Below are 27,762 nucleotides of genomic sequence, written 5' to 3' on the forward strand. Positions count from 1 at the left end.
AATCTCCCACGCCGTGTGAACACTGCTTCATAGATCATATTTATGCTATGTTATTTACCAATTATTTGGATTTATTAGAGCTCTCCTCAGGCAAAATAATGGTGTGTTACCTTTGTTTTTGTTATAACTGTTTTCCTGTCAGGCCCTAGCAGCATGCTATCATGATGCCGTGAATACTTTTTTCTCTAATTCCCATATTTACTCTCAGCCCTAATCAAATGTTTTTATTTTCTCTTCCTTTATTTGTCTAAAAAGGATAAACAAACATTAATTTGCAACGAGCATGAGGAGCAATGAATCCAAGGTGACCCTAAGGACTTTTCCAACTCCAACATTCCTTCAGCAAATCTTAAGATCTAGTTAGTATCATACCATGATGGTTTACTCTACTATGTATCCTTAAAAATTAGAATGGTAGATGGTATGATGGTTTACTCTATGTATCCTTAAAAACTAGAATGGTAGAATTAGTTCAAGTAACAAATAATATTTAGAATGTTTTTCTGAGATAGAATGTGAGAGAATATGAAAAGTAGCAAGACCACACTGAGTTAGTTGTGTATAGCCTGACTGAACATCGAAATGATTTAGGAAGCTTTTAAAATTAGTGATACCTGTACCCATCACCGAGAAATTCTAATTTAATTTGTTTGAAATGCAGCCTGGACATGAGATTTTAAAAATCCCCAGATGATTCTAAACTACAGCCAATATTAAGAACCACCAGTCTTGGGGCACCTGAGTGGCTCAGTTGTTTAGGCATCTGCCTTCAGCTCCGTTATGATCCTAGGGTCATGGGATTCAGCCTCCCATGGGACTCCTTGCTCAGCCGGGGCCTGTTTCTTCCTCTCCTACTCCTCCTACTTGTATTCCCTCTCTTGCTGTCTCTCTGTCAAATAAATAAATAAAATCTTAAAAAAAAATAAAAAAAAATAAAAAGAACCACCAGTCTTAACTCTATCTGCAATTTATCTATTCTTAACTTCAACTAAATATTAGACTCAACAGGCGCATTGAGAAATATACAGCTTCCCAGACTCTACTCCCATAAATTCAAACTACTCATTTTAGGGTGGAACCCAAGCATAATTTTGTTTTCATTGTCGTTCTCTATGTCATGATTTTGATGTCAAGTCAATATTAAGTACCATTGTTCAAGAATTAAGATGCTTACCGTCGCAACATGAAAAGGAATATACTGTCGATTTTTTATTTTTCTGATGTCATGCAATGACCCATACCGGCTAGAAGAGCTCAATGTCACAAATTAAGTTTTATAACGAGTGTAAGTAAATTAGCTTTGTATTAAAAATTATTCATAGTGAGTTATAGTATTTTAGGGTCTACTGGGAAAATTGCAGTAGTAGATACTCTAACATTGAGTAGTTTTACATTTGTTCTTCCTGCAAGTTTTGGTCAAATAAGTCATTGTGCTTCTACCTGTGAGCCAGAGCTAGAATTCTCAGTTGCTCTGAGAAAGTCTTTGTTAGCGTTAGTGTTGCCATACTGGTTAGATTGAAAGCGACTTTGGATCATTTCTATTAACGCTCAGCAAAGACTTTCTTCCTACTCTTGGCTATATGCTGAATGCTTTAAAAGAAAAGCAGAACCTCACAAACAGCCTCCTCTAGCACATGGAAGTAAGAAAGACCGCTTTTGAACTTACATGAGGAAAGGGGTAAAGAAATTTAATTATTTTTAATAATGTTAAACAGGCAAGTGACAAAATTAATCTTAAAAAAAAAAAATCCATTCTATTGGGTGCGGAAGGACACGGCAGTGCGTGAAGGAACGGAGGCGGACGGTGACCCCCGGGTGTCGCACTGGGTCCCGAGGAACACAACCAAGCCTCTCGAGGCTCAGTGGCCGTTGGCAGAGCTCGTTTCCTGAAGGCGGCGGGACCAGGGCGCGGTGGTCGCACGACAGAACTGTGAAGAGTGCAGCGGCAGCTTTTGCTCTGAGGAAACCAGCAGAGTGCAGTCATGGCAGACGACTCCCAGCCCGACGGGAGCACCGTGCAGGTGCTGCGGGACGTGGCGAACCGCCTGCGAATCCATTCCATCAGGGCCACGTGTGCGTCCAGCTCCGGCCACCCCACTTCGTGCTGCAGCGCCGCGGAGATCATGGCGGTGCTCTTCTTCCACACCATGAGGTATAAACGCACAGACCCGGAACACCCCGACAACGACCGATTCATCCTCTCCAAGGGCCATGCGGCCCCAATCCTCTACGCGGCTTGGGCAGAGTTGGGCACCATCGGCGAATCCGACTTGCTGAGCTTGAGGAAAATCCACTGTGACTTGGAGGGACATCCCACCCCCAGGCTGTCATTTGTGGATGTGGCGACGGGATCCCTTGGGCAAGGATTAGGCGCCGCGTGCGGAATGGCGTACACTGGCAAGTACTTTGACAAGGCCAGCTACCGGGTGTTCTGCCTCATGGGGGATGGCGAGTCCTCGGAAGGCTCTGTCTGGGAGGCTCTGGCCTTTGCTTCGCACTACAGTTTGGACAATCTGGTGGCAGTCTTCGACGTGAACCGCTTGGGACAAAGTGGAGTCACGCCCCTTGAGCACTGCACAGACGTCTATCAGAATCGCTGTGAAGCCTTTGGGTGGAATACGTACTTAGTGGATGGCCATGATGTGGGGGCGTTATGCCAAGCGTTCTGGCGAGCAGCTCAAGTGAAGAGCAAGCCCACGGCCATAGTGGCGAAGACCTTCAAGGGCCGAGGTATTCCGAATATCGAGAATGCAGAAGATTGGCATGGAAAGCCCATGCCAAAAGAGAGAGTAGATGCGATCATCAAATTAATTGAGAGTCAGATACAGACCAACCGGAATCTCACTCCGAAACTTCCCGTTGAAGACTCACCTCCAGTCAACATCAGGAATGTGAAAATGACCTGTCTGCCTGATTATGTGGCTGGAGACAGGGTAGCTACTAGGAAAGCATACGGTTTGGCATTGGCGAAACTGGGCCACGCAAACGACAGAGTTATTGTCTTGGCTGGTGACACCAAAAACTCCACCTTTTCCGAGATATTCAATGAAGAACACCCTGAGCGTTTTATTGAGTGTTTTATCGCTGAACAAAACATGGTGAGTGTGGCACTAGGCTGTGCCACCCGTGGTCGAACCATTGCTTTTGTCAGTACCTTTGCTGCCTTTTTGACCCGAGCATTTGATCAGATACGAATGGGAGCCATATCTCAAACCAATATCAATTTTATTGGTTCCCACTGTGGGGTATCCACTGGTGAAGATGGGCCCTCCCAGATGGCCCTGGAAGATCTAGCCATATTCCGAAGCATTCCCAATTGTACTGTTTTCTATCCAAGTGATGCTGTCTCGACAGAGTATGCTGTTTATATGGCTGCCAATACCAAAGGGATGTGCTTCATTCGGACCAGCCAACCAGAAACCACAGTTATTTATACCCCACAAGAAAATTTTGAGATTGGACAGGCCAAGGTCATCCGCCAGAGCGTTAATGACAAAGTCACAGTTATTGGAGCTGGAGTCACTCTGCACGAAGCCTTAGCAGCTGCAGACAGTCTTTCTCAACAAGGTATCTCTATCCGTGTCATTGACCCATTTACCATTAAACCCCTGGATGCTGCCAACATCATCTCCAATGCAAAAGCTACTGGTGGCCAGGTTATCACAGTGGAGGATCACTACCGGGAAGGTGGCATTGGAGAAGCTGTATGTGCAGCTGTCTCTAGAGAGCCTGACATCCTGGTTCATCAGCTGGCAGTGTCAGAAGTGCCTCAATGTGGGAAACCTACTGAATTACTGGATAAATTTGGAATCAGTGCTAGACACATCATAGCAGCTGTGAAAAATACTTTAATGAACTAAAATAGCTGATTTCTTAGAGTTAGTCTGTTGTCAGTCTTTGATCCCAAAACACTGGCATCTTTATATTATTACATTCATGGTTGTTACTAAACCATCATTTATATCTATATTATTATGCTTTTTTTTTTAAAGGAGACATTGAACACTTTTTTCATTCCTAATTCAGCATTTCAAGTCAACTACCTTTCTGGTAAACTGTCATCCTATATACAGATGTCACTCTCATTTTTTTAATGAAAGTAGGTTTTAACATTTTAAGTAACAAAATAACAAAACAACCAACAGCCACCTAATACAGAGTTTTCTGTAAGAGCACAAATAACTGGATTGGGAATCAACATAGAGATAAGTTTCTTTAATGTGTGTAAGTTCCTTGTAAATGAAAAAGAAATGTGAATTGAATTGTATACTTCAATAGGCCAGGTTTTGAAGCAAGTTTGAGCTTTTATGTAATGCTGTCCTACCTGCAGCTTCCTGGGTAATGTTTGACTGCAGTTGCCTGGAGATTTCCTCTGATGTCTGCCTCATCTCTCCTCCGCAGTTTAGAAGCTGTACAGCTGCAGTAAAGGCTCTTATGATGTACTGTACTGCTTGCCATGACTGTTCCATAAAGAGATGAAAGCATCACTAGTCCTAATCTGCATGCTTCACTGTTTTGTGAGTTTTCAGAAATGTATCATCCTCTCAGTGACCAAAACATGGATAATCTGATTGTATTCATCTAAGGATACTAGCACTGATGTAATAAAGCATTTAAAAACAAACAGCTTTATTTAGTTTGCTCCATGGACATGTGATTTCATTTCTCCTTGATAGTCTCTCTAGACCACAAGCAGAAAGAGGCATGTCCCCTAACAGAAATCCTGGAAAAAGTTCGAGGCTGGAGGTAAATTACTAGAGAAAAATGTATGGGCTGAAAAGCCATATCTTAAATAGACTCCTTCCTTTTAATTGTGAGAGCAAAAATTATTTGGCTGGAATACAAGAAAAAAAATAACAGGTAAATCAAGATAGACCTGAAGTCCAAAACTAAATTTAAAATTACTCTGATATATCAGGAGCACCTGTGGCCCCATCAGTTAAGCATCCTACTCTTGATTTTGGATGGAGTCAAGATCTCTGTGTGAGATCCAGCCCGGCCTCAGGGCTCTGCACTCAGCGGGAAGTCTGTTGAGATTCTTTCTGTCTCCCTCTCCCCCCGTTGCCCCCCATACACTTTCTCTCTGTCTAAAATAAGTAAGTAAATCTTTAAAATTACTCTGGTATATCAGGTAGTTATTTCTGTATTTTTATTGCTTTCATTAAATTCCCTCATTAAGTTCTTTGGCGATATAACCAATTTGTCTCAGGAATTGTTCTAGAAGGTATGGTAGAGACCAAAAAACACTAACCTGGGGATCAGAGAAATCAGGGCCTGCTCATTCTACTAGTGCTTTTTTTCTTTGTGCTGGTTCTGGTTTCTTCTTTTGAAAACTGATCATGGTAATTGCTCTATTTCATAAGATATATAAATTATTTTATAAAAATAAAAACAGTTGCTACAAGATCACTGTAGAAATTTAAGAAACTACAAGTAAGAAAAAAATTACCTCACTTATCTCACCAAAAAAATCCATTTAATTGTACTTCTAGCACACTATCACTATAGATCTTCTGTATCATCATTCCCATCTAGTAACATCAATCAAATATTACATATGTCTATGAGTGCGGTGATACTGAATAATAGTCTCCATCCTTAAACTTTTTCAAACCTTAGAGTTAGTACCAATTCAGCCACAGAGCAAGACAAAGAAATTACCAATGCAAAATTAATGTCATAATTTGCACATACAGGGAAAGAGCTTCAGCTTATGGCTTAAACATGGCTATGGGATGCACAATTATCTATTTCCAACCATACTAGCATAAACACACCTTTAGTAATGACACTAGACTGTTGTTGTTTTGTTGTTGTTGTTGTTGTTATTTTAGAACGACTAATGGAATCTCAAAGACCGCCAGAAATGTGTTTTGTAGGAGGGCAGGGAAGCCTTTATGAATCTTTCCTATAAGAGTTCTGTCTCACCAGGCACCTATCAGTGGCTATCAGCTCTAGAGAAAAGATATAGGAGAGGAAAATTCCTTATCTCATGTCTACAGTTTTTCAGATAAGATGGAATCGAATCCAGTTTTGTTATGAATTTTTTCTAGCCTTGAATCTGTCCTGAGATCTTGTAAGTCTCCATGGAAATCTTAATAGACAATCATCCTGCATGATGCTAACCCTGAACTGCTAAAGCTTGTGAAGATGGCAGTTTTAATTTTGACAAACACTGTGATCATTCCTTTAACTCTGGTCTTCTGTTGCTTCATTTGCTTAGAAAAAGTTCTTTTAGGTTATCAGGAGAGCCCTATAATGTTTCAGGGACAGCCAGGACTGCCAGCAGCTGCCTTGCTTATGGTTGTGCTAGCAAAGGCTGGCAGGAAGGCAGTTATCTGAGAGTGACACTGTTCATTCAGATGGCTTTCAGGTCATTCTCTGATTTCCATGACTCTCAGAGATAGTAAAAGAAGAAATCTGGAGGTTAAATTTTTATTTTACTTTATTTAAATACATCAATGGCTCTTAAGCACCTGGGAGTTCAACTGAGGTTCCTGTTTGGGAAAAAATTTGTTTTTTAAAGAAAAAGGGAAGGGCTCAATAGCTCTGATTTTTAAGTTATAATACAATAATAAGAGGTACTTACTGATAGTTATCAGCAAGTTTACTGAACTGTACAGGAATTACTCTGTTTTCCAGGCCCAATCAGGGAGGGTCTGGTTTGGGGGGTTGACAAGTGTTGGTGGCCATTACTATCATGATATATAAGGGAGGCCCTAGAACATTACTGTGATGGGAAAGAAGCTGTTTTAATAACTGAAAATGAGAGGTGCCTGGGTGACTCAGTCAGTTAAGCATCCGACTCTTGATTTTGGCTCAGGTTATGATCTCAGGGGTCATGAGATAGAGCCCCATGTTGGGCTCTGCACTCAGCAGGGAGTTTACTTCCCATCTCTCAGTCCCTCTACCCATCCCCCGGCTCATGTGCTCTCTCTTTCCCTCTCTCTCTCAGATAAATAAATAAATAAATAAAATAACTGAAAATGACTGAAAGTGTTATAAAATTAGAGACAACATTAAACTTGCTTACATATAGTGGAAAGAGATAAAGGGAGTTTCAAAAGAATACAATTGATAGTTAATGAAAAAATAAAACTATTTTATGATTACATACACAAGAGTTGAGTCACCTCAATCAAACCAGTTATGAGAAGAAACATAATTCTTAATATTTTTATATAAATTTAATATTGAAATACTTTCCATATCAAGCACATTAAATAAAAGGAATTTATGAGGAAATTAAAACAAAATTTGTTTTTTTTTTCTTCTATCCCTTTAAAAAGTATTGAATGTAGGTAAATTTACAGTGGCTCTGAGTGGAAATTGGGCAGATCCCATGATATCTCTGTTTACACTTAGGTAATAATCTTATAATTATTTTCTTTTCTTTTTAAAATTTAAATTCAATTTAACATATAGTAAATTATTAGTTTCAGGAGTAGAATTTAGTGATTCATCAGTTGCATACAATACCCAGGACTCTTTACATCACATGCCCTCCTAATTGCCCATCACCCAGTTATCCCTTCCCCCTACCCACCCACCTCTCCAGCAACCCTCAGTTTGCCTTCTATAGCTAAAAGTCTCTTATGTTTTGTCTCCTTGTTTTCATCTGATTTTATTTTTCTTTCCTTTCCCATAGTTATTTTAAATCATCAAAATCCAATCCAGAGTCAGTGGATTAAAATATATTCAGCTTAATTCGGTTTTCGTTTTCTTTACTTCATAAGCAAAGAGCTGTAGTTGGTAGCTGGCTACCTTCAGGGAATGGTGTGTTGTCTTTGGTTGGTTTCCTATCCCCCTTCCCCTCTCCCTGCCTCTTCAACTTACTATTTAGTGTTTTAGTCAAGAAAAGAGATGAGAGGGAAATGGCTCTTATTTGGCTGAAAGGCTGTGTTTCCAGAGTTTGAAAAGTGGTTAAAGCTGATGCAGTTTTGTTCATGTATCTTTATCTCACATGTGCAACTATTTTGAAATTTAGACAACTGTATCACTAGGTCCTAAATTGAAATAAATGCAAGCTGTTAAACCAAAATCTAACAAATACACATTTATTCTTAAGGAGGCAAGAAAGCAGTCATGCAATGTGTTGTTGTAAGCTTAATAAAGTCCCCCTCTCTATTGATAGGTGCTTTTAGAAGCCCTGTGAATAAATGTTTGCTCCACGTTGGGCATGAGTGAGAGTGAAGTTCTAAATATTTGACAGACAGCATGGCCTGGGTACCCACTGCTAAGAATGAATGCCGATCTAATCTTAAGATATCCTGCCAGAAGAACTATACTGTAAAGTATACTGATGATCAGCTCTAGAACCCATTAGAAATAGGGAGAAATAGCCAGTCATTTAGTTGGGTCAGGAATACTCTGGGAAATGGAAGACGCAGGACTACCTAGAGCTCTAGACCTGGAATATTACTCTTCCAAAAGATAGACTGCTAAGTTTTCCAGATTCTTATATCTCATACTGTCAAAGGGAGAGCAATATGCCTAAATTATCTAGCCCAACCCATTGTCTTAAATACAATGTATTTCACCAGTGAAAAGTTATTTTAACAACCGTATGTTATTAACAAGCACAATGTGGCATAGATCATGGATTAGGGTGCTTCAAAAGGAAACTAAGCATTCCACGCATTTAGGTGAAAATAAATGGACACACACATACACAGACATAAACATTCACATGTGTGTACATCACACATTATACTAACATGTTTAAAAGAAAATTACTACAGGAAGGATAAATACTACTATATCCTTATTTCACTGATGAGAAAGCTAAAGTGCAGAGAGATTATGTGTTCATAATTTGCTCAAGGTCACAGAGTTAGTATGTTGTGGTGTCTGATTTTTAAATTTTCATATTTCATATAATTCTCATGATAATCTTGAAATATGCATTTTATTATTGTTCCCATTTTCTCCAATGAGGAAACTTACTCTCCAGAAAGAGAATGTCAGTCTTTTTGTTTCTAAATTTCATTATACTTCTTTGTCTCATTTATGTTTGATTTTCCTCCCTGAATTATGTTTCTGATTGAAGTAGATTTTTTATTCAATTTAAATAATAATTTTATAAAAAACAAAATATAACAAATAGCAACAGTGTGTTCCCATCTTTACCAGTATGACCAATTTCTGGGAAAATAAGAAACAGATGGAAGCAAGCACAAGTTTATTCTGCCTGCAGGGCCTGGGTCAAACCCATGCATGTACACCCACGTTTTGTCATGGTCCAGGAGACTGGACCACCTGTGCATCTAAGAAACACTCATGTACTCTTCCCTCAGTACCCAGATGTTGCTAAGCTGATCTTTTTTTTGTCTCTTGGCCTTATAGATATCTGACTCTTTAGAATTGGGTCTGCTGCTCTATTCTTATGGCACCAGTGAAGTGTTAAATCTCCCCTTTCTTTTATGTTTTTAATTTATTTTTATTTTTTTGTTATTATGTTTAGTTAGCTAGATATAGTACATCATTAGTTTTTGATGTAGTGTTCAGTGATTCATTGGTTATATATAAGACCCAGTGCACATCCCAACAGGGGTCCTCTTTTAACACCCATCACTCCATCCCCCCAACTTCCTCCCTTCTATAACCCTCAGTTTGTTTCTCCAAGTCCAGTCTCTCATGGTTAGTCTCCCCCTCTGATTTCTTCCCAATCAGTTTTCCCTCTGTTCCCCTGTGGTCCTCAGCGCTATTCCTTATGTTCCACATATGAGTGAAGCTACATGATAATTACTTTTCTTTGCTTGACTCATTATACTTAAAATCTCCATTTCTATACAAAAGGTCTGAGAGCAGAATAGAAAAATTCCCCTTGGCCCAAGTCAGGTATCCTTTGGAAATTACTGAGATATGTATTAATCTATTCTTAAAACCCTAAAAAGTATACTTTTATGTCAAATTTTTACCTGCACTAAATACTACTCCTGGAACTATTCTGATAGTGTCTACTTTTTAGGTAAGAGATTGAAGCCAAATATATAATAGAGATTAATTACATTAGCTCGACCAGCTATATAAGTGAATGGAAATAGAGGGGTTTGATTAATTGGTAGCTTTACTCTCTTTCTGGACAATGCAGGGATGTTAGAATATTTTAACTCTTGTTTACACTGACCCACTCTCACATAAATGGTATTGTTTTCATGCACTTAAAATCCTTCCATATACACTTTTATTTAAAAAACTAATAAACTTTTTGATGTATATTATCTAATAAAAAAGTGCACAATTCCTAGTTGCACAGCTCAGTAAATTTTCACAAAGTGAAAACACTCATCTAACTCATACTTGAGTGAAAAATTATAGCAGCAATACCCAAGCCACTTTCTTGTCCCCTCCCATGCACGGTTTCCACCTTCCTCCTTAAAGTAACCACTATTTTAACTTCTTACTCCATAGATTACTTCTAGTTCTTTTGGGCTTTACATAAATGGAATAGTATAGCGTGCATTATTTTATATCTGGTTTCATTTACTGAACATTGTGCTTACGGAATTTTCCATATTGTTACCTATACTTGGTGTTCATTAAATTTCTCTGCTGGATGGTATTCCAAATCATGAATATACCACAGTATATTTATCTATTTAAATTACTGATAAACATTTTAGTTTGGAGCTATTACAAACAATGCTGCTATGAAAGTTATACAGTATTTTGGTAAACACATGCATTTATTTATTCATTTATTCTAGTTTTTAATTTCTACCTCAGGATCTTTATCAATTGCATGGTATAATGATACCTCATACTTAAAGAAATAAAAGATAACCTGGCTTTAATCAATACACTATTCTTACAACAGACAAATGGATTTCCCTTCTTATTAAATTCTTATTTTAGGACATATCAATTTGTACTCCTCATAAAAGGCATGACATTGAAAAAACAAAAAAGATGAGTTTTTTCCTTCTGCTTCCAAAATTCTTATCAGTCACCATAGATGATCATGAGCAGGGTTAAAAGTAAAAAATTAAGGTGTATAACACATCATCACAAATCCCAGTTGAATTTTTTCTAAATGGCAAGTGAAAATTACTGCCAGATGATGAGGAATTTAAATTTTGAAGCAATCATATAATCAACCTGGCAACTTAACTTTGTAATTCAAACCTGGTAAAATAGCTTTGAGGTGAAAAATCCTAATAATTTAAATTTATGATGTGATGTGGATATATATATACACATATATATATATATTCATATATATATATATATATATTCACATTATACATTTTGGGTTTTTTTTTCTCCTTCTCTTCTAAGAGCAATCACAAGAAAAACAGTTATTCATTTAAAAATTAGGAAATGAGCAAACCTTTTTGAAAATTTCAACAGTATGTTTCCTTTTTATGGTATTATAATAAATGCTCTATAAAACTGTTAGCTTAGATAAGAATAAGTCTGTTTTGAAAACAGCATTTATCATTGCCCAAATAGTTCAGAAAATGTTGTAGATGATAAGATATTTAGTTGGACTATAGTGAATAACTTTGAAATATGATCCTCTAATTTTATTTTATTTTATTTTTTTTAAGATTTTATTTATTTATTTGATAGAGATCCCAAGTAGGCAGAGAGGCAGGCAGAGAGAGAGGAGGAAGCAGGCCCCCTGCTGAGCAGAGAGCCCGATGCGGGGCTCAATCCCAGAACCCTGAGATCAAGACCTGAGCCGAAGGCAGAGACTTAACCCACTGAGCCACCCAGGTGCCCCTGATCCTCTAATTTTAAAAAAGCAAAGTAAGGGTTTGTTTACTGGCTAAATTATTGGACTTATTGCATAAGAACGTTATTCAAGTTTCTTACAAGGAGAACTTCGGGTTCACATTAAACATTTCTAAAGTATGTGCTTTTTTTTTAGCAGTACTGTCATGAGATGCATTTGTGATGTTATCCAGATTTAGATTAACGAGAAACTTGAAAAGGCCCTAACATTATTAATCCTTTCCCACATGAAAAGTACAGATATTAGGAGAATGTTCATGAAGTACAATGAAAACATGGTTTCCAAGGCACACCATTAGTTCACCATCTAAAGTGGGATCTATTTAATGAACTGCATTCAGCTCTCAGAATATTTGCTGTAACTCAGAAAGAGGCAAATATTCACATAATATGTTAGCCTATAGTCAAGAAAGGTATTTCAACTGAAATATGTCAATCCTTGCACCTGAATCACTTAGACATTAGTCATGTGATTTTTGAAAGAACTTCTGTATAGAAGGTATTTTAGACTAACATAGAGTGCTTAATGCTTTAGAAGGTTGGGTAAACTCAGTTCTCTTTTGTTCAGCAATGAGTCCTTTACACTACTTAAAGCTTAATCTCCAGCTCCCCTACCAAATGCCCGGCTTCCATTAAGTCTTACTTTGTTGGTACCACATAAAGCCATTACGTTATAAAAGACCTCTAGATCTCTAGGTTCAAATGTAATAGCTGCTGTCATTAGATTTCCAGGAACAGGGGACTCCTTTCCAATAATTCTTAGGTTGATAAATTTAATTTTCTAACTATTCTCCACAAAAGGGCAGCAGATGAGTCAAAAAATTTGTTCAAAAATGCCCAGACATGTGTTCCCTCAATGGGCAATTCCAGCAACTCCAACCATAACTAGACCATGGGGAAAAGAAGAATGCTGCAGTCCACCAGAATCCAGATGGGGATTGAGAAAAAATATTCTCTCACTAGTAGCAGCAGACAAAAGCTCACAATTTCTGTTCTGTGGTGGTCTCATGTTTTGTTCAGATGTATTGTAATAAAAGATAAACCAAGCTTGGCATCATGCCAGTACTGTGACTCCATTCATCTTGAGAGGGTCCTAGAAAAGGATTCACATGAATTTATTTTTATTGGTTATATACATCAGGGGTAGCTGCTTTGTCATTTGGCTGTACATACATGTTCATCTTTATCATATACTGACAAATATTTTTCAGTGTTCAGACAATTTTTTTCAGTATTCAGACAAATATTAAACAGTGTTCTGTATTTTTGTTTACTAAATCTTGCGACCCTCTCTGCAGTGATTATACTAACTTAAACTCTCATTTCAGAATATGAAAGTTCAGGTTGCACCCTGTTGTCATCAACATTTGGTTTTGTCTATAATCTTTATTTTAGTCCTCTTGGAATTGTCATTTAAGCGGTATTGCATGATGGTTTTAATTTGCATCTTCTGAATGAGGAATGAAGTTGAGTGTCTTCATATGTCTATTGGTCCTGTGAAAGTACTTGTTCAAGTTCTTTGCCTTTATATTGTTGACTTTAATGACACTTTGTACATTTATTGGGTATATGTATTTCAAATATCTTCTCTCACTTTTTGGACTGTGATTTCACTCCATCAAGAGTTTCTTTGGATGAACAAAAGTGTTCATTTTAACGTAGTCCTATTTATCATTATTTTCCCTTTCTAGTCAGTACTTTTTTTGTTATGTTTTAAAAATCTTTGACCTCCCCAAAACTACTGAAGATATTCTCTGTGTTTTTTTTGCAAACTTTGTATTTTTATCTTCCACATACAGATCCACAACTCCTCTAGAGATTATTACTGTGTGGTGTTTGGTTAGGGGTCAAGATACAATTTTTTTTTTGAGATTTTATTTATTTGACAGAGAGAGATCACAGGTAGGCAGAGAGGCAAGCAGAGAGAGAGAGAGGGGGGGAGGAGGAAGCAGGCTCCCCACCCAGCAAAGAGCCCGATGCGGGACTCTATCCCAGGAACCTGAGATCATGACCTGAGCTGAAGGCAGAGGCTTAACCCACTGAGCCACCCATGCAGCCCTAGCTACAATTTTTGACACAACTGCACAGCACCATGAAAAAAAAAAAACAAACCCTAAAATATCCTTTCTTTGCTGCATTGGAGGGTTACCTTTCTCATATATCAGGTGACTATTCCTGGACAGGTTTATGTCTGTCCCAGTGGTCTGTTTGTCTCTTCTTGTGGCCATGCTACATTGTCTTAATTATCATTGCTTTTTCATAAGTTCTAATATTTAGTAATTTATATCTTCCATTTCCTTCACTTTTTATTTTCAAGATTGCCTTGGCTATTGTTGATCATTTGGATTTCTACATAAATTTTAAAACTAGATCATCAATTTCCACAAAAACTCAATTGCATGTTGATGCATTTATATCTGGATTATATTTGCTTTTAATATTTTCACTTAAAACTATTACATTATTAAAAGTCCTTTAGGAAGATAAACTAAAGAGATCTCAATAATTTTAGCAAGTTAAGCTCATATTCTTCAAACTGTGGTAGATGGACTTGCAGGAGTGGGTCTCGAAGACTTTCCAAGTGGACTGTAAGCACAGGAAGATTTTAAGTGAATCTATTTTCAAATTCTTAAATCCATGCTTTTGTTCCTAATGTTGATCTGCTTGAGAATACTCTTGTGATTTTTTTCCCCACTGTCTTCATTCATAATTGCCTCCTTACCATTTTTCAAAAGAAAGCCATACTTTCCCCTCTCTTACTGTTATCATCTATTGTCGGTTGTGAAATCTTCAAAGTGCCAAACAAAGGAACATTTCAAAATATCGATTCTGGCAAAGACTTCTTTAATGCCGTCACCATGAGCCAGCAGTAGACCATTACAACTTTCTTTGCCTTAGTGTTAATTTTCATAAGGGTAAAGCCTGGAATTAGAAAGTACTTTAACCCATGTAAGTACGTTTGGAATTCAAGATACATTGTGGATCAGAGTGGTGGCAATGATGACACTTGTTGAGCCAGTTCTTCCCTCCTATCCCTCAACGATTGTCACAGCAGAGTTTCAGGAGAACAAGGTAATGAAAAACAGTAAGAAATACTGAAAAAAGTAGCACTTTATTTCATCCAGTTTACAAGTCCTGACGAGTCTCTATGCTTTATCAATCTATTAATTTTAGAAATGGAATATTTAATATTTATGAAAAGCATTTTTAGTACCCTCACTAAAAAGAAAATAAAGACTCAGTTATTTGTGTCTGTAGCGTGAAATTACACTTTGCCTGATTTCAAGGCAAAGGAACTTAAAAGTTCCATTTTACTTCTGATGGACTGATAGATCATTTCATTTTTGTGCTATTTGTTTAGATTCATAAGAAACGTGTTTTCCTTTACACGTGACCAGATTCCTGGGTGAGGCACAGCCATATGCATGATTTCATTTGAGTGATATTGTCGCCGATAGACTGTTTCTCTGCTTTTTTATTTTTGATGTTTCTGGTTATCTCTGTTGCCGTGTGTTGCTACCTTGAACTTACTCAATTTAGGTTAACCTACCTTGCATATAACGCGGGGTTTACTATATAAATGGTACATTTAAAAGACCATAATCAATATGCCTTTGTAACTTCCATTTACTTTTGGTCCAATACCTTCTCTTATTTTTGATGCTAATTTCCACAAATTACATAAAAACTTCACTCTTAATAGCAGGTCCAGGGCAAAATACCCCCCTATTGTCATTTAGGACAGTCAAGGGCATGGTGACCTGAACTTTAGAGAACTCGCTTCCTTAGTCAGAATTCACTTATTCTTTTCAGATTTCATATGCCACTTCTAATTCCACTGGATATATTAAAAATGTGATATAAAAATTTCATTTTAAAAGGTGATATTAGTAATATGACACAATACATTTTTAAAATAATAAGAAAAATTTTTGAAGTAACCTTTAATTTTCTGGGAATATGTATGGAAAAAATTTCAAGAATACTGGTTTAGTTAATGGGGGCCCATTTGTACCAGTTGGACATAACAAACTGTTTGCCTGAGGTATAAATGCAGCCCACAAAGGTCATCCTTTTCTATCCCAAAGTATAAATCTAAAATTTATTTGCTTAAAAATACTAACTTAAGGGCGCCTGGGTGTTAAGTGTCTGCCTTCAGCTCAGGTCATGATCCCAGAGTCCTGGGATCTAGTTCCCGGTTGGGCTCTGTGCTCAGCAGGAGGCCTGCTTCTCTCTCTCCCACTCCCCCTGCTTGTGCTTGCTGTCTCTCTCTCTCTCTCTCTCTCTCTCTCTCTCTTCCTCTCCCTGTCAAATAAATAAGTAAAAAATTAAACTAAACTAAATTAAATTAAAATAAGTAAAAAAAAAAAAATACTACCTCAAAAATGCCTTAAGATTCCAGGTTAAGAGGCGCCTGGGTAGCTCAGTGGATTAAGTCTCTGCCTTCCACTCAGGTCATGATCTCAGGGTCCTGGGATCAAGCCCTGAAATGGGTTCTCTGCTCAACAAGGAGCCTGCTTCCCCCTCTCTCTCTGCCTGCCTCTCTGTCTATTTGTGATCTCTCTCTCTGTCAAATAAATAAATAAATAAAATTTTTTTTTTTTGTTTTTTTTTTTTAAAGATTCCTGGGGCACCTGGGTGGCTCAGTGTGTTAAAGCCTCTGCCTTCAGCTCAGGTCATGATCCCGGGATCCTGGGATCGAACCCCGCATCAGGCTTTCTGCTCAGTGGGGAGCCTGCTTCCTCCTCTCTCTCTGCCTTCCTCTCTGCCTACTTGTGATCTCTGTCTGTCAGATATTAAATAAAATCTTTAAAAAAAAAGATTCCAGGTTAACATAATTAAGATAACTCTATAGCAAAGAGGACCAGTTCAATAATCTTAGTTTAGTAATGAAAAAAGCCCTGTATCTTCTGATTCATCAATGTTAAATACATCTTATTTATATATTTTGTTCTACTTGAGTTTGTTTTTTCTAAGCTTAAATAGGTTTACTATTTTACATTTTTAATTTAAATTTAAATTTTTAAATTTTAAATTTTAAATAGGTTTACTGATCAAAGAGGCTAACTTAACCCTGAATAATGTTTACCATTACCAAAAACTAAATTTTATTCATCTTAATTGAATCATTATTGGGATAAGCTTAGTTTCAAGACTAATCATGTTTTGTGGTATGTCAGCTTGAAAATAATTTCCAAGATCTTTAGGAAACTTAAAACCTTGGATGAATATTGACAATTCGGAAAATAGACTCTCTGGATAGGCTTCTGAGCAGACATCATTCAGACAACTTTCAGACTGTATCAGTGGACAGCATCAGGATACCTAGAAGTCAGTTTTAGTTGAGAAGTAGGTGGCTCAATGTGACTATTAACCCAGGATCCACCAGGAAACAGTTAATGACCGAATGAACTGATGAAGGAAAATTTATTGTGGTTATCTGTTTGGAATACTTTTTATTTTGTTTTTACATTCTATTTTTCTGGATATATAAGGAAGCTATCCTTTAGGTTATCTAAACAACAATTTTATATATTCTACTTTCACAAATGAAACATTTAAAAATATTATCTGATTCTTGTGGTCCCTTTTTCCCAGAATCGAACAACTCTTACACTAAATCTCTGTATTGTTCATGGTAAGTTATTTTGTGGTAATTATTTCATTAAGAAAATGTCCTTCTTAACAAGTTATAATTGGTAATATTGTGCAACCAGAGCTTTGCACCGAGGTGTCTTATTAGAGAATGGTAGTCATCAAATCAGTTGTGACAAGCCATTCCAAGGAACAAATATTGAGGCACTTGGAGGTTTCATGCCTACAAAGTCCTCCCAGGAAAACTGGCCTGGTGTAGGTGGTCAGGAAGTTAAGGAAACAATAAATTCAGAATCCTTAAGAAAAGAAGAACTTATCCCAGTTTTTAGAAACCATGGTAAAAACTAACAAAGAGAGATTTTTGGACTTGGATTCCCAGCCTCAGGATAACAAATATCAGAGGTCTTTTAAACACATGGGACCTTCAGACTGTTGTCTCTCATCCAGTTTGCATGTAGCTCTTATCCTGCTCTCGTTTTTTTTCTACTTTCCTTTATACTCATCACTACCAAAATACCTGAAATTATACAGTAAAGGCATGGTCTCTACATTATGTATGCTTCATTATGCAGGCATCACACTCTTAGGTCTTGTGATAATGGCTTCTCTTTGTTGTTTGTAAAAATAGTTCATAAGTTTCCAGTCAAGACTGACTCTTCAGTTTTTCTTTTGCTAGTCTCCCAGAGATCAGATCCTTTCACAGCACTGTTTCCCAATACAGTGTCATTACATGTTGATGAGCAATAATCTTGACCAAGCCTTTCTCTTCTTTCTGCTCTCCAGGCATTTCCCCATAATTTTGACATTGTTTCCCCTTGTCAAAACTTTCTTGTAACCTTGTTTCTTTGCTTCCATCACTTCTCATAATCTTGGGGACTCTACTCCATTACCTATCCTTTTTTCTTCTGAAATTTAAGAGAGCTGATGGACAAGTAATGAGAGGAAGGTGGAGGCCAAATCATAGCAGGTAAGGAAGGAATTACTGGTGAGAAAATTAAGACAGTGTTAGAAGACTTTTGAGAATTTTTACCACTGATAGTACAGTGCTTTAAAAGATGGCAGGTTTATGGAGTGTCTGGATGGCTCCGTCAGTTCAGCATCCAACTCTTGATCTCAGCTCAGGTCTTGATCTCAGAGTGGTAAGTGGAAGCCCCACATTCGGTTCCACACTGGGTGAGGAACTTACTTAACATAAATAAATAAATAAATAAATAAATAACAGGTTTATGAGTTTTTTTTTTTAAAGATTTTATTTATTTATTTGAAAAAGAGAGAGAGAGAGAATTGGGGGAGGGGTAGAGGGAGAAGCAGACTAGTAGCTTTATCCGAGGACCCGGAGATCATGACCTGAGCCAAAGGCAGACATTCAACTGACTGAGCCACCCAGGCGCTCCTAGGTTTACGAATTTTTAAGATTAGTGGAAGCAGAGGTATAGGTCAGGTTTAGAAATCAATGGAAAAAGAATATTATGAGTTTTTAAAGATGAAGGCAGAAATATAGTAAGCTCAGAGCACTGAGGGAAAGAGTGGCTTTGAATTAAGAGGAAAGAAAGGATGAACTTCATAGAAGCTTTGAAGTAGTGTGGACAGCAGTGATGATGACATTTGAATTTAAAGAAGAAAGCATAAGAAGACAGGAGGTAATGTTCATCTCAGGCATTTAGGAGGCCAGGTTATCCATTCTAAGTCTGTGACATACTATATAGATTTGTTCATTAACTATACAATTTATAAATCACAATTCTAAAAACTAAAAAAGTCACCTATTTCCATAATACCAGTCATCTTCATTCTAACACTTTCTAGCTTTGCCCCTATTAGTATATCTTGAAAAATTAATTTCTTACCTCATGAAACAAATGGATTATAGTTACTGGTGTTGGCTTATATTCACATTTCTTTTTAAAACTTCTATTTAGTTTAGCCACATCCAATATTTGTAAAGGCTATTTTGCAACCATCCATGTATTCAGTGGAAGAGGGAACACTAAGTACTCTCTTCATCCTGAAAACCTTCCACTGAAAGCTTTCCTTTCACTATCGTGTTTTTTATCTTAAGTGCACTTTCCAAGCATTCATAACACTGACTCTCATCATTTTCCATTTTTAAAGAATTACTTGAATTAGATTTTATAGTATATTTCCCAATCATTTAGAATTTCTTCTTCTTCTGGATTTGTGTCCTTCAACCTGGCTATATATTGTGAAATGGAAATATGAAATACATCAATAAATCAATAGACTTGGGAGTGTCTTTAACTCTAAGAGTACAACAGAAAGATATATTTTATGAACATTGTTAATACCCATTCTTAAGAATTTGGCTAAATTATACACTGATTTCTGCACCCTCAATTCTCATGCCCTTCATGTGCTTTAATCTAATACTATAACAAGTTCTTATAGCATTGTTGTAACTATTATGAAAAATGGCAGTAGTGGTGTTGGGTATTCAACAGTGAAGAGACTGGGAAAGGAAATGCTAATATTGGATGAGGAGAAAAGAATATTCCATACAAAGGGAAAACTTTTTAGACTTGAAATGTATCAAGTAACATGACATATTTTAGGAAGTTTAAGAAATCTGTGGAGAAATCTTAAGTAGCCAGACTATCTGGGTTCAAATTCCACTGCATCACTGACTTGCTATGAGAACATAGCTATTAGCTCCTCTATGTCTTGGTTATTTCACCTATAAAGTGAAGGTAACAATAGGACCACCTTCCTATGCTTGTTGGAGAATTAAATGAGTTAAATGGATAAGGCTCTCATAACAGTGTCTACCAAATGGTAAGTTTTATGTCAGTGCCAGCTGTTGTTGGGGAAGGATAAAGATTGAAGGATTCTGCCTGGACCTCTTCTTCTTCTTCTTTTTCTTTTTTTTTTTTTTTTAAGATTTTATTTATTTATTTGACAGAGAGTACAAGCATGGGGAGTGGCAGGCAGAGAGAGAAGCAGACTCCTCACTGAGCCAGGGAGACTGATGTGGGGCCTGATCCTAGACCCTGAGATTATGACATGATCTAAAGGCAGATGCTGAACCACCCTGGTGCCCCTGGAGTGAACTTCTTGACTTGCATTTCTGAATAAGATCTAGCCTCTGCTCCCAGGAAGGGTCTGATGGCATCATCTCCTGACTCAACCCTCCACAACTTTGCTCCATCAATTTTCTCTCTTTCCAGTGCCGTAAGTCCCTCCCTAAGTGTATCAAAACTCTCTTCTTCGTGAAGGAGACTTCATACTGAATTCAGCTGGAGGTGAGCTGATGCAGTGTTCCACAATTTTCAAATCTGAGTGCTTTTCAGTGGCCACAGGCCCACCCACAGTGCAGAACTGCAAACCCCCTGGAGCCATGTGTGTGACTCACTCTGTAGCCACAACATTTTATTCACCACAGTGGTTTCAGATCATGTTGGGAATTTTTCAATATTGAAAATGGTCTTATATCATCATGACAGCTTCAGTTTTTTAAAAGTCTTTCTATTTTATATTTTAAAATTACAAAAGAGAGTGCAAACTTATTTTAATGAGATAAATGATACAGAGTTTTATCAGTAAAAAATTAATGCTCTCATACTTCTCAACCCATCGCCGATCTTATCCCCTATGTTAAGGAATGTTAACAGCCTCACCTGTGCAGATTTATATATGTATATCCTTCTATTCCTTTCTGACTCTTCTCCTTGTCCAAGCCAATGGCCTTTCCCAGGATATTCTTTTTTTTTTTTTTCCTTTTTTTGAGAGAAAGAGAGAGAGAGAGAGTGCGTGTGCATGTGTGCATGCATGGCGAGGGGGTGGGCAGAGGGAGAGAGAATCCTAAGCAGGCTCTGAACTCAGCTTGGAACCTGTCATAGGGCTCTAATTCATGACCCTGAGGTCATGACCTGAGCCAAAATCAAAGTCTGACGCTCAGTCGACTGAGCCACCCAGGAGCCCCCAAACCCAGAATATTCTCATTTGGATATATATAGCACACGTAAATTTTTAAATTTTGTTTTATTTAAAATGGAACTATTTTTTACCTATTACACTCAAGTTTTGTTTTGTTTTACTTACAGTATACTTTAAAATCTCTTCAGGTCAGTGGATACAGATACACTTTTTATAGCTTGGCATGGGTATAACATAATTTATTCAGCCTTTCCCAGTTGGTAGACATTCTGGAGCTACCATACTAAAAACAAAAACAAAACAAAAAAACTCAGGGCTGTGTGTGTGTGTGTGTGTGTGTGTGTGTGTGTGTGTATAATATAAAGGTATTGTTTTATTTATTTCCAGAGATGAGATTAAAAAAAAAAATGGGGCTTTTGAGTCAAACACTGTGTCTTTTTACAGCAAGAGTTATAGACAGATTACTCTCCAAAACAATTTTAGCAAGTTGCCTTCTTGTTTTTCTGAAACATTGTCTGCAGGGAATGTTTTCACTCTTTTAATTTTTGCCAATCTGAGGAGTTAAAAATAGCATCTTGCTAATGGTTTTATTTTGTGCTTTCCTTACTACTAGAGACATTGAAGTTCATTTTATATGCTTGTTAATGTTTGAATTTCATCTTCTGTGAATTGTTTATTTTTTGTTTTTTGCTTCTCACTTCCTTCAACTATTTATTAATTGAGAGTTCTTTGTATATTGGAAATAGTAAACATTTAAATAATTTTAAAAGACAACAGAGTAAAAAAATACACAATGAATCTGATAGTAAAAGCATCAGCAGCACTGGGCAATAAACTACCGTTGAATGTAACAATGCAATAAAATAAGTCTATTTGTTTCTTCTATGGCTTCTGGATGTGCTGTCTTACTCAAGAAGGTCTACCTTTCTCCACATCTATTGCGAAACCTAGGGTTGTACAAATACTCTCCAAGATTATCTCCACTAATTTGATGGTTTCATATTCATATCAGACTGTAATTGAGATTTTTAGAAATGTATAATGTGGAGGTTGAGCTTTGTTCCTTCCAACGAGTTAGAGAAATTGTCAGCACTTGATTTTTTAAAGATTCCATGTATGCAGATTACACTCCTGAAAAGAGAGATCTGTTAAAACTGAGTTGAAGCCAGTAAGAGAAATTTGAGAAATGAGTTTTCTTTAATTCAGTATATTTTTATTTCTGTAGTTCCAAAATTTGGGTATCTTTTATTTCACTTTTGTGTCTAACTTTATTTAAAAAAAAATTCTGTTATTTTGACTTGTATATTGAATCTGAAGTGATACAAACCTAATCTCACTTGTGACAGGTATTTATTTGACTTTAGTAATTCTTAATTTCCTCATTTTTACAATTACCTTAATGAAATATATAACACATTGTTATTATAAGAATTAAATAGAATAATGCATTTAAAGAGAAAATAATAAACTTTTAACGAGTGTTGCTATTATTAAAATCTATTATAAGATGTTTTTAATCATCTGAGCTAGACCTGTATACTTGATTTAGAACCAAACAAAAGACATTATTACAAGGATGACATATAATGAACTGAAGACTATTATTGTGCTTTAATATTAAAGTGTCAGCCCAATTTGTTTTTTGAATTTGAAAATTTATTTCAAAAATAACACCATTGGTTATGTTTATTCACTTTATTTTAGTTCTGAAAATTGTGGATTTTGTACTACAGAACATCGTACTTAATTCTTATTTTGAACATGTCTTTATGAGAGATGGGAGAAACAACCATTACAACCTTTTAAAAAATGTTTTCTTGGGGTACCTGGGGGGCTCAGTCAGTTAAGCGTCTGCCTTCGGCTTAGGTCATGATCCCAGGATCCTGGGATTGAGCTCTGAATCGGGCTCCCTGCTCTGCAGGAAGACTGCTTCTCCCTCTCCTGTGTTCCTTCTCTCACGTGTCTCTCTCTGTCAAAGAAATAAATAAAATCTTTAAAAAAAATGTTTTCTTTTAATGATTGTTCCCTCTTCAATTTCTGAGTAGTCTTTATATCAGCCATTGCAGATATACTCAAACTTTTATAGAATTAGATTTTTCTAAATCCTGCAATTTCATTCAACTAGCAGCAAGAAGAACCTGGTTATACTTTGATTTTTCTGCCTGTGAGTAATACATACCATCATATTCCTGTTTATTCTTCATCCCAGCCACTTTGGCCAATGGATTTTTATTTCTTGTGGCACTGCTTTTACTTTGTTGTTTGATCAAATGGTCACATTCACTTTAACTACTGATTTTTCTTTCCCAGAAGTGAAGTATCAGCTTAAAATTGGTATAGCAGATTATAGTATATATCTTTTTAGAAGAAGATTTTTTGAAATATTTTACTTATAAAGCAGGAAAAAATATATGTCCCCCAAGTCTTGTATAAAAAGAATATTCTACACAGATGGAATCTCACATATATTCTAGATTGATTTTGTTTACTGGTAAAGAAAATACTGAATGTGGCTTATTTCTGTTTTAATCAAGACTTTTTTAGGTGCAAATAAAAAAAAATAGAATTCAAACCAGTTTGAGGTAAGGGGTAATTTATTGCTTCTCCTAACTGACAAATTCAGGATTACAGCAAGCTCACGGATTGTGGGATTCAACACCAAGTGATCTGTCTTTCCCGCTTTTGGTTCCATGTAAATCTGGGATAGCTTTCTTTTCATGAAGGTTCTGCTAGGATGATGATCACAAAGACCACCAATTGTACCACATCTATAATCTACCAGTTTAAGTGCCAATACAAAAAATATTTCTTTCTCAATAATTAAAAGATCTAGGGTTGACTTCCTGACTTTAATTGGTCAGCTTGGATCAGGTAACATTTCTTTCTTTCTTTCTTCCTTCCTTCCTTTCTTTCTTTTTTTTTCTTTTTAAAGATTTTTTATTTATTTATTTGACAGAGAGAGATCACAAGTAGACGGAGAGGCAGGCAGAGAGAGAGAGAGAGGGAAGCAGGCTCCCTGCTGAGCAGAGAGCCCGATGCGGGACTCGATCCCAGGACCCTGAGATCATGACCTGAGCCGAAGGCAGTGGCTTAACCCACTGAGCCACCCAGGCGCCCTCTTTCTTTCTTTTTAATTATGTTCAATTATTTCTGTGGTTCTACGTGGCCAGGATCTAGTCTTCAACCAGTCTGTGAAGATTATAGATAGGTTCCACCTCACCTCAAATATGTGGCCTGAGAGAACAGGGGAAGAGCTTTGTAAGGAAGTCCAAGGTGCCATTACCATTTGCTCCATATCTTTACCAATAGGCATTGGGGTTAGTCCTTTTCATTTTAGCCATTCTCCTGTGTGTGAAATGGTATCTCATTCATGGTTTTAATTTGCACCCTTTTGTGTGTCAAGGGTTAGTACATCTCTTGTGCTGCAGTGTCCAAATTTTTGGCTCATTTAAAAAATTGGAATGTTCATCATTTTACTATTGATCTGTAGGCTTCTTTACATATTACAGGTACAAATCCCTTGTCACATGTGTTATAAATATTTTCCCCAGCCTGTGGCTTGTTTATTCATTTTATTAATGGTCTCTTTTGAGAAGCATATGTTTTAGATTTTTATGGAATTTAATAAATTAATTTTCAAGTTTTGGGTTAGTGCTGTTAGTGTCCTGTCCAAGAGATTTTCCTGATTTCAAGTTCTTAGAGATAAGCTGTTTGCTTCTAGATTTATGTTTCTGGTTTAAATGCTTAGGTATATGATCCATATCAAAATAATTTTGTGTTTGGTGTGAGATAAGAGAATTTTTTCTCACTTTATTTTGTTTTCTCTGTGCAGATTTAACTGAAATTCAGCATTTTGTCAAAAAGACTTTCCTTTGTTCACTAAATGAACTTGTCACTTTAGTTGCTAATCAGTTGGCTGTGTGTATGTGGGTCTAGTTCTAGACTGTTCTGTTCAAGTGATTGGTGTCTCTTCATATGCCTGTACTATGAAATCAGGTAGTGTAAGGACTCTGTGTTTTTCTCTTTTTTTCAACATTGTTTTAGCATTTTATATCCTTCGGGATCTTATAACATTTTAAAAATAACATGTCTGTTTCATTCAAAGATACTTGGTGAAGTGTTAATAAGAATTATATTGAATCTATAAATGAACCCAGAGAGAATACTTAGCATAACTAAATCCATGAACTATTAAAACTTTCAGCTTATTTAGGTTTTTTAAAGTTTCTCTCAGTTGGGTCTTATGGCATTTTTGTGTAGAGATCAGGGTTCTCCACCTTGGCATTTTTGACATTTTAGACCAGAGAAATCTTTGTTGAGGGTGCTGTCTGTGTACTATAGAATGTTTATAACAGCTTCCTGGCATCTATCCACTAGATGCCAGAAATACCTTCAGTTGTGAAAATCAAAAATATTTTCCAAACATTTGCCACAAGTCCCCATAGGGACAAGACTGCTTTCAGTTGAGAATTATATGCTAGATTTAGTTTCAGGCATTTGATTTTTTTTTTTTTTTTGATGCTGTGGTAAATTACATAGATTTTTAAAATTTTTATTTCCAATTACTACATTTACCTTGTTACTATGTTTACTTTGTATTATGTATTGTTACTATGTTTACCTTGCTGAATTTGCTAACAAGTTCTGATTAGATTTTTTTCTTGGTGGGACACTTGGGTGGCCCAGTTGGTTAAGCATCTGCCTTTGGCTCAGGTCGTGATCCCAGGGTCCTGGGATTGAGCCCCACATTGGGCCCCCCACTCAGTGGAGAGTCTGCTTTTCCCTCTCCCTCTGCCTCTCCCTCCATTCATTTTTTTTTCTCTCTCTCAAGTAAGTAAGTAAAATCTTTTAAAAAAGATTTTTATTTTGGTAGATTCCCAAGGGTTTTTTGTGTACCCTATGATATTATTTAGGACAAATGGAGTTTTCCTTCTTTTTCTAACATTTATGTATTTTATTTAATTTTCTAACCTAATTGTACAGGCTGTGAACTCCAATATAATGTTGAATAAAAGTGATGAGAACAGGCAGCTAAGCATTTGTTCTGAATTTTACCAGCAAAGAAAGATTTAATGTTTTACCGTTATGTATGATGTGAGCAGCAGGTTTTTTGTAGATGGCTTTTATCATATTAAAGATGTTCTTTTCATCTCAACATACTAAGACTTTGTGTTTTGTTTTTTAATAACCTCTACACCCAATATGGGGCTCAGACTCACAACCCCAAGATCAAGAGTTCCATGCTCTACCAACTGAGCCAGCCATGTGCCCCTAAAGACCTTCTTTTCAATTCTCAGTTCAATAAGAGTTTTTATTATGAATGGATGTGTAATTCTATCAAAATTCTTTTCCTAACTCTATAGAGATTATTATTTTAAAATCTTTCATTGTGTTAATGTGGATAATTATACAGACTGATTTTCTAAGGCTAAACCAACCTTGTATTTTTGAGACAAATCCAACTTGGTGATGATGTGTTACCCTTTTTCCATATTGCTGGATCCAATCTGCAAATACTTTTAAAGTTTGGCATCTATCTTCACCAGGGAAATTACACTCTAATTTTTTAAATAATATATTTGTCAGATTTTCATTATTATGGTTACACTGGCCTTACAAAACAAGTGGGGAAATATTTTCTCAATCACTGTTCACTGAAATGGTTTTTATATGATTGATATTATTTATTCTTTCAATGTCTGATAGTCATCATTAAGGTTCTCTGGGCCTGAATATTTTTGTAGGAAGGTTTTTAATTATGAATTCAATTTCTTTAATTGGCATAGGACTGTTTTCCTATAATTGATACAAGACTATTTTCTAGGTTTTCCAGTTTTTATTGTGTCAATTCTGTTATTTTTTCAAAGGATTTTTCCATTTCATCTGACTTTTTAGATTTATTGACATTAAATTGTTCTCTTCTGTAATATATCCTTATCACTCTTTTAATGACTTCGAGATCCATAATTATATCTCCTCTTTCATTTTTTATGTATGATCTATTTTTTCTTAATCAATCTTGCTAAAAGTATTATAAATTTTATAAAATTTTTATAAAAGTATGATAAATTCTATTAATATTTTCAAAGAACCAACTTTTAATTTGATTTTTCTTTTTTAATATATATATATATTTTAAAGATTTTATTTATTTACTTGACAGAAGTCACAAGTAGGCAGAGAGGCAGGCAGAGGGAGAGGGGGAAGCAGGGTCCCCGCCAAATAGAGAGTCCAATATGGGGCTCAATCTCAGCAGCCTGGGAACATGATCCGAGCCAAAGGCAGAGGCTTTAACCCACTGAGCCACCCAGGTGCCCCTGATTTTCCTATTCTTTGTATTTTCCATTGCTCTCTTGCTCATATTCTTTATTTTTTCTTATGTTTTATTTTTAACTGGCTCTTACTTTTGTAGCCTCTTAAGGTGAAAACTTAATCATCGATTTTTTAAGATTATTTGTATTTTAAATTCAATGTTTTACAATTTTTTTAAAGATTTTATTTATTTACTTGACAGACAGAGATCACAAGTAGGCAGAG

General features: G+C 36.4%; 1 protein-coding gene across 2 annotated transcripts; it reads left to right on the forward strand.

The window, feature by feature from the left end:
• Positions 1 to 1,836: 1,836 nt before the first annotated feature.
• On the forward strand, positions 1,837 to 4,631 carry TKTL2 (transketolase like 2). Of its 2 annotated transcripts, XM_047719902.1 has the most exons (2): positions 1,837 to 3,567; positions 4,331 to 4,631. In XM_047719902.1, exons 1-2 carry the CDS (start codon positions 1,983 to 1,985, stop codon positions 4,477 to 4,479), a joined length of 1,734 nt encoding a protein of 577 aa, XP_047575858.1. In that variant the 5' UTR covers positions 1,837 to 1,982; the 3' UTR covers positions 4,480 to 4,631. The 2 variants fall into 2 exon arrangements, with proteins under 2 accessions (XP_047575858.1, XP_047575857.1); XM_047719901.1 differs by having other exon boundaries at positions 1,837 to 4,424.
• The last annotated feature ends 23,131 nt before the right edge of the window (positions 4,632 to 27,762 follow it).

Source organism: Lutra lutra, chromosome 2 (genome assembly GCF_902655055.1).
Source record: "Lutra lutra chromosome 2, mLutLut1.2, whole genome shotgun sequence".
Classification (NCBI taxonomy): Eukaryota; Metazoa; Chordata; class Mammalia; order Carnivora; family Mustelidae; genus Lutra; species Lutra lutra.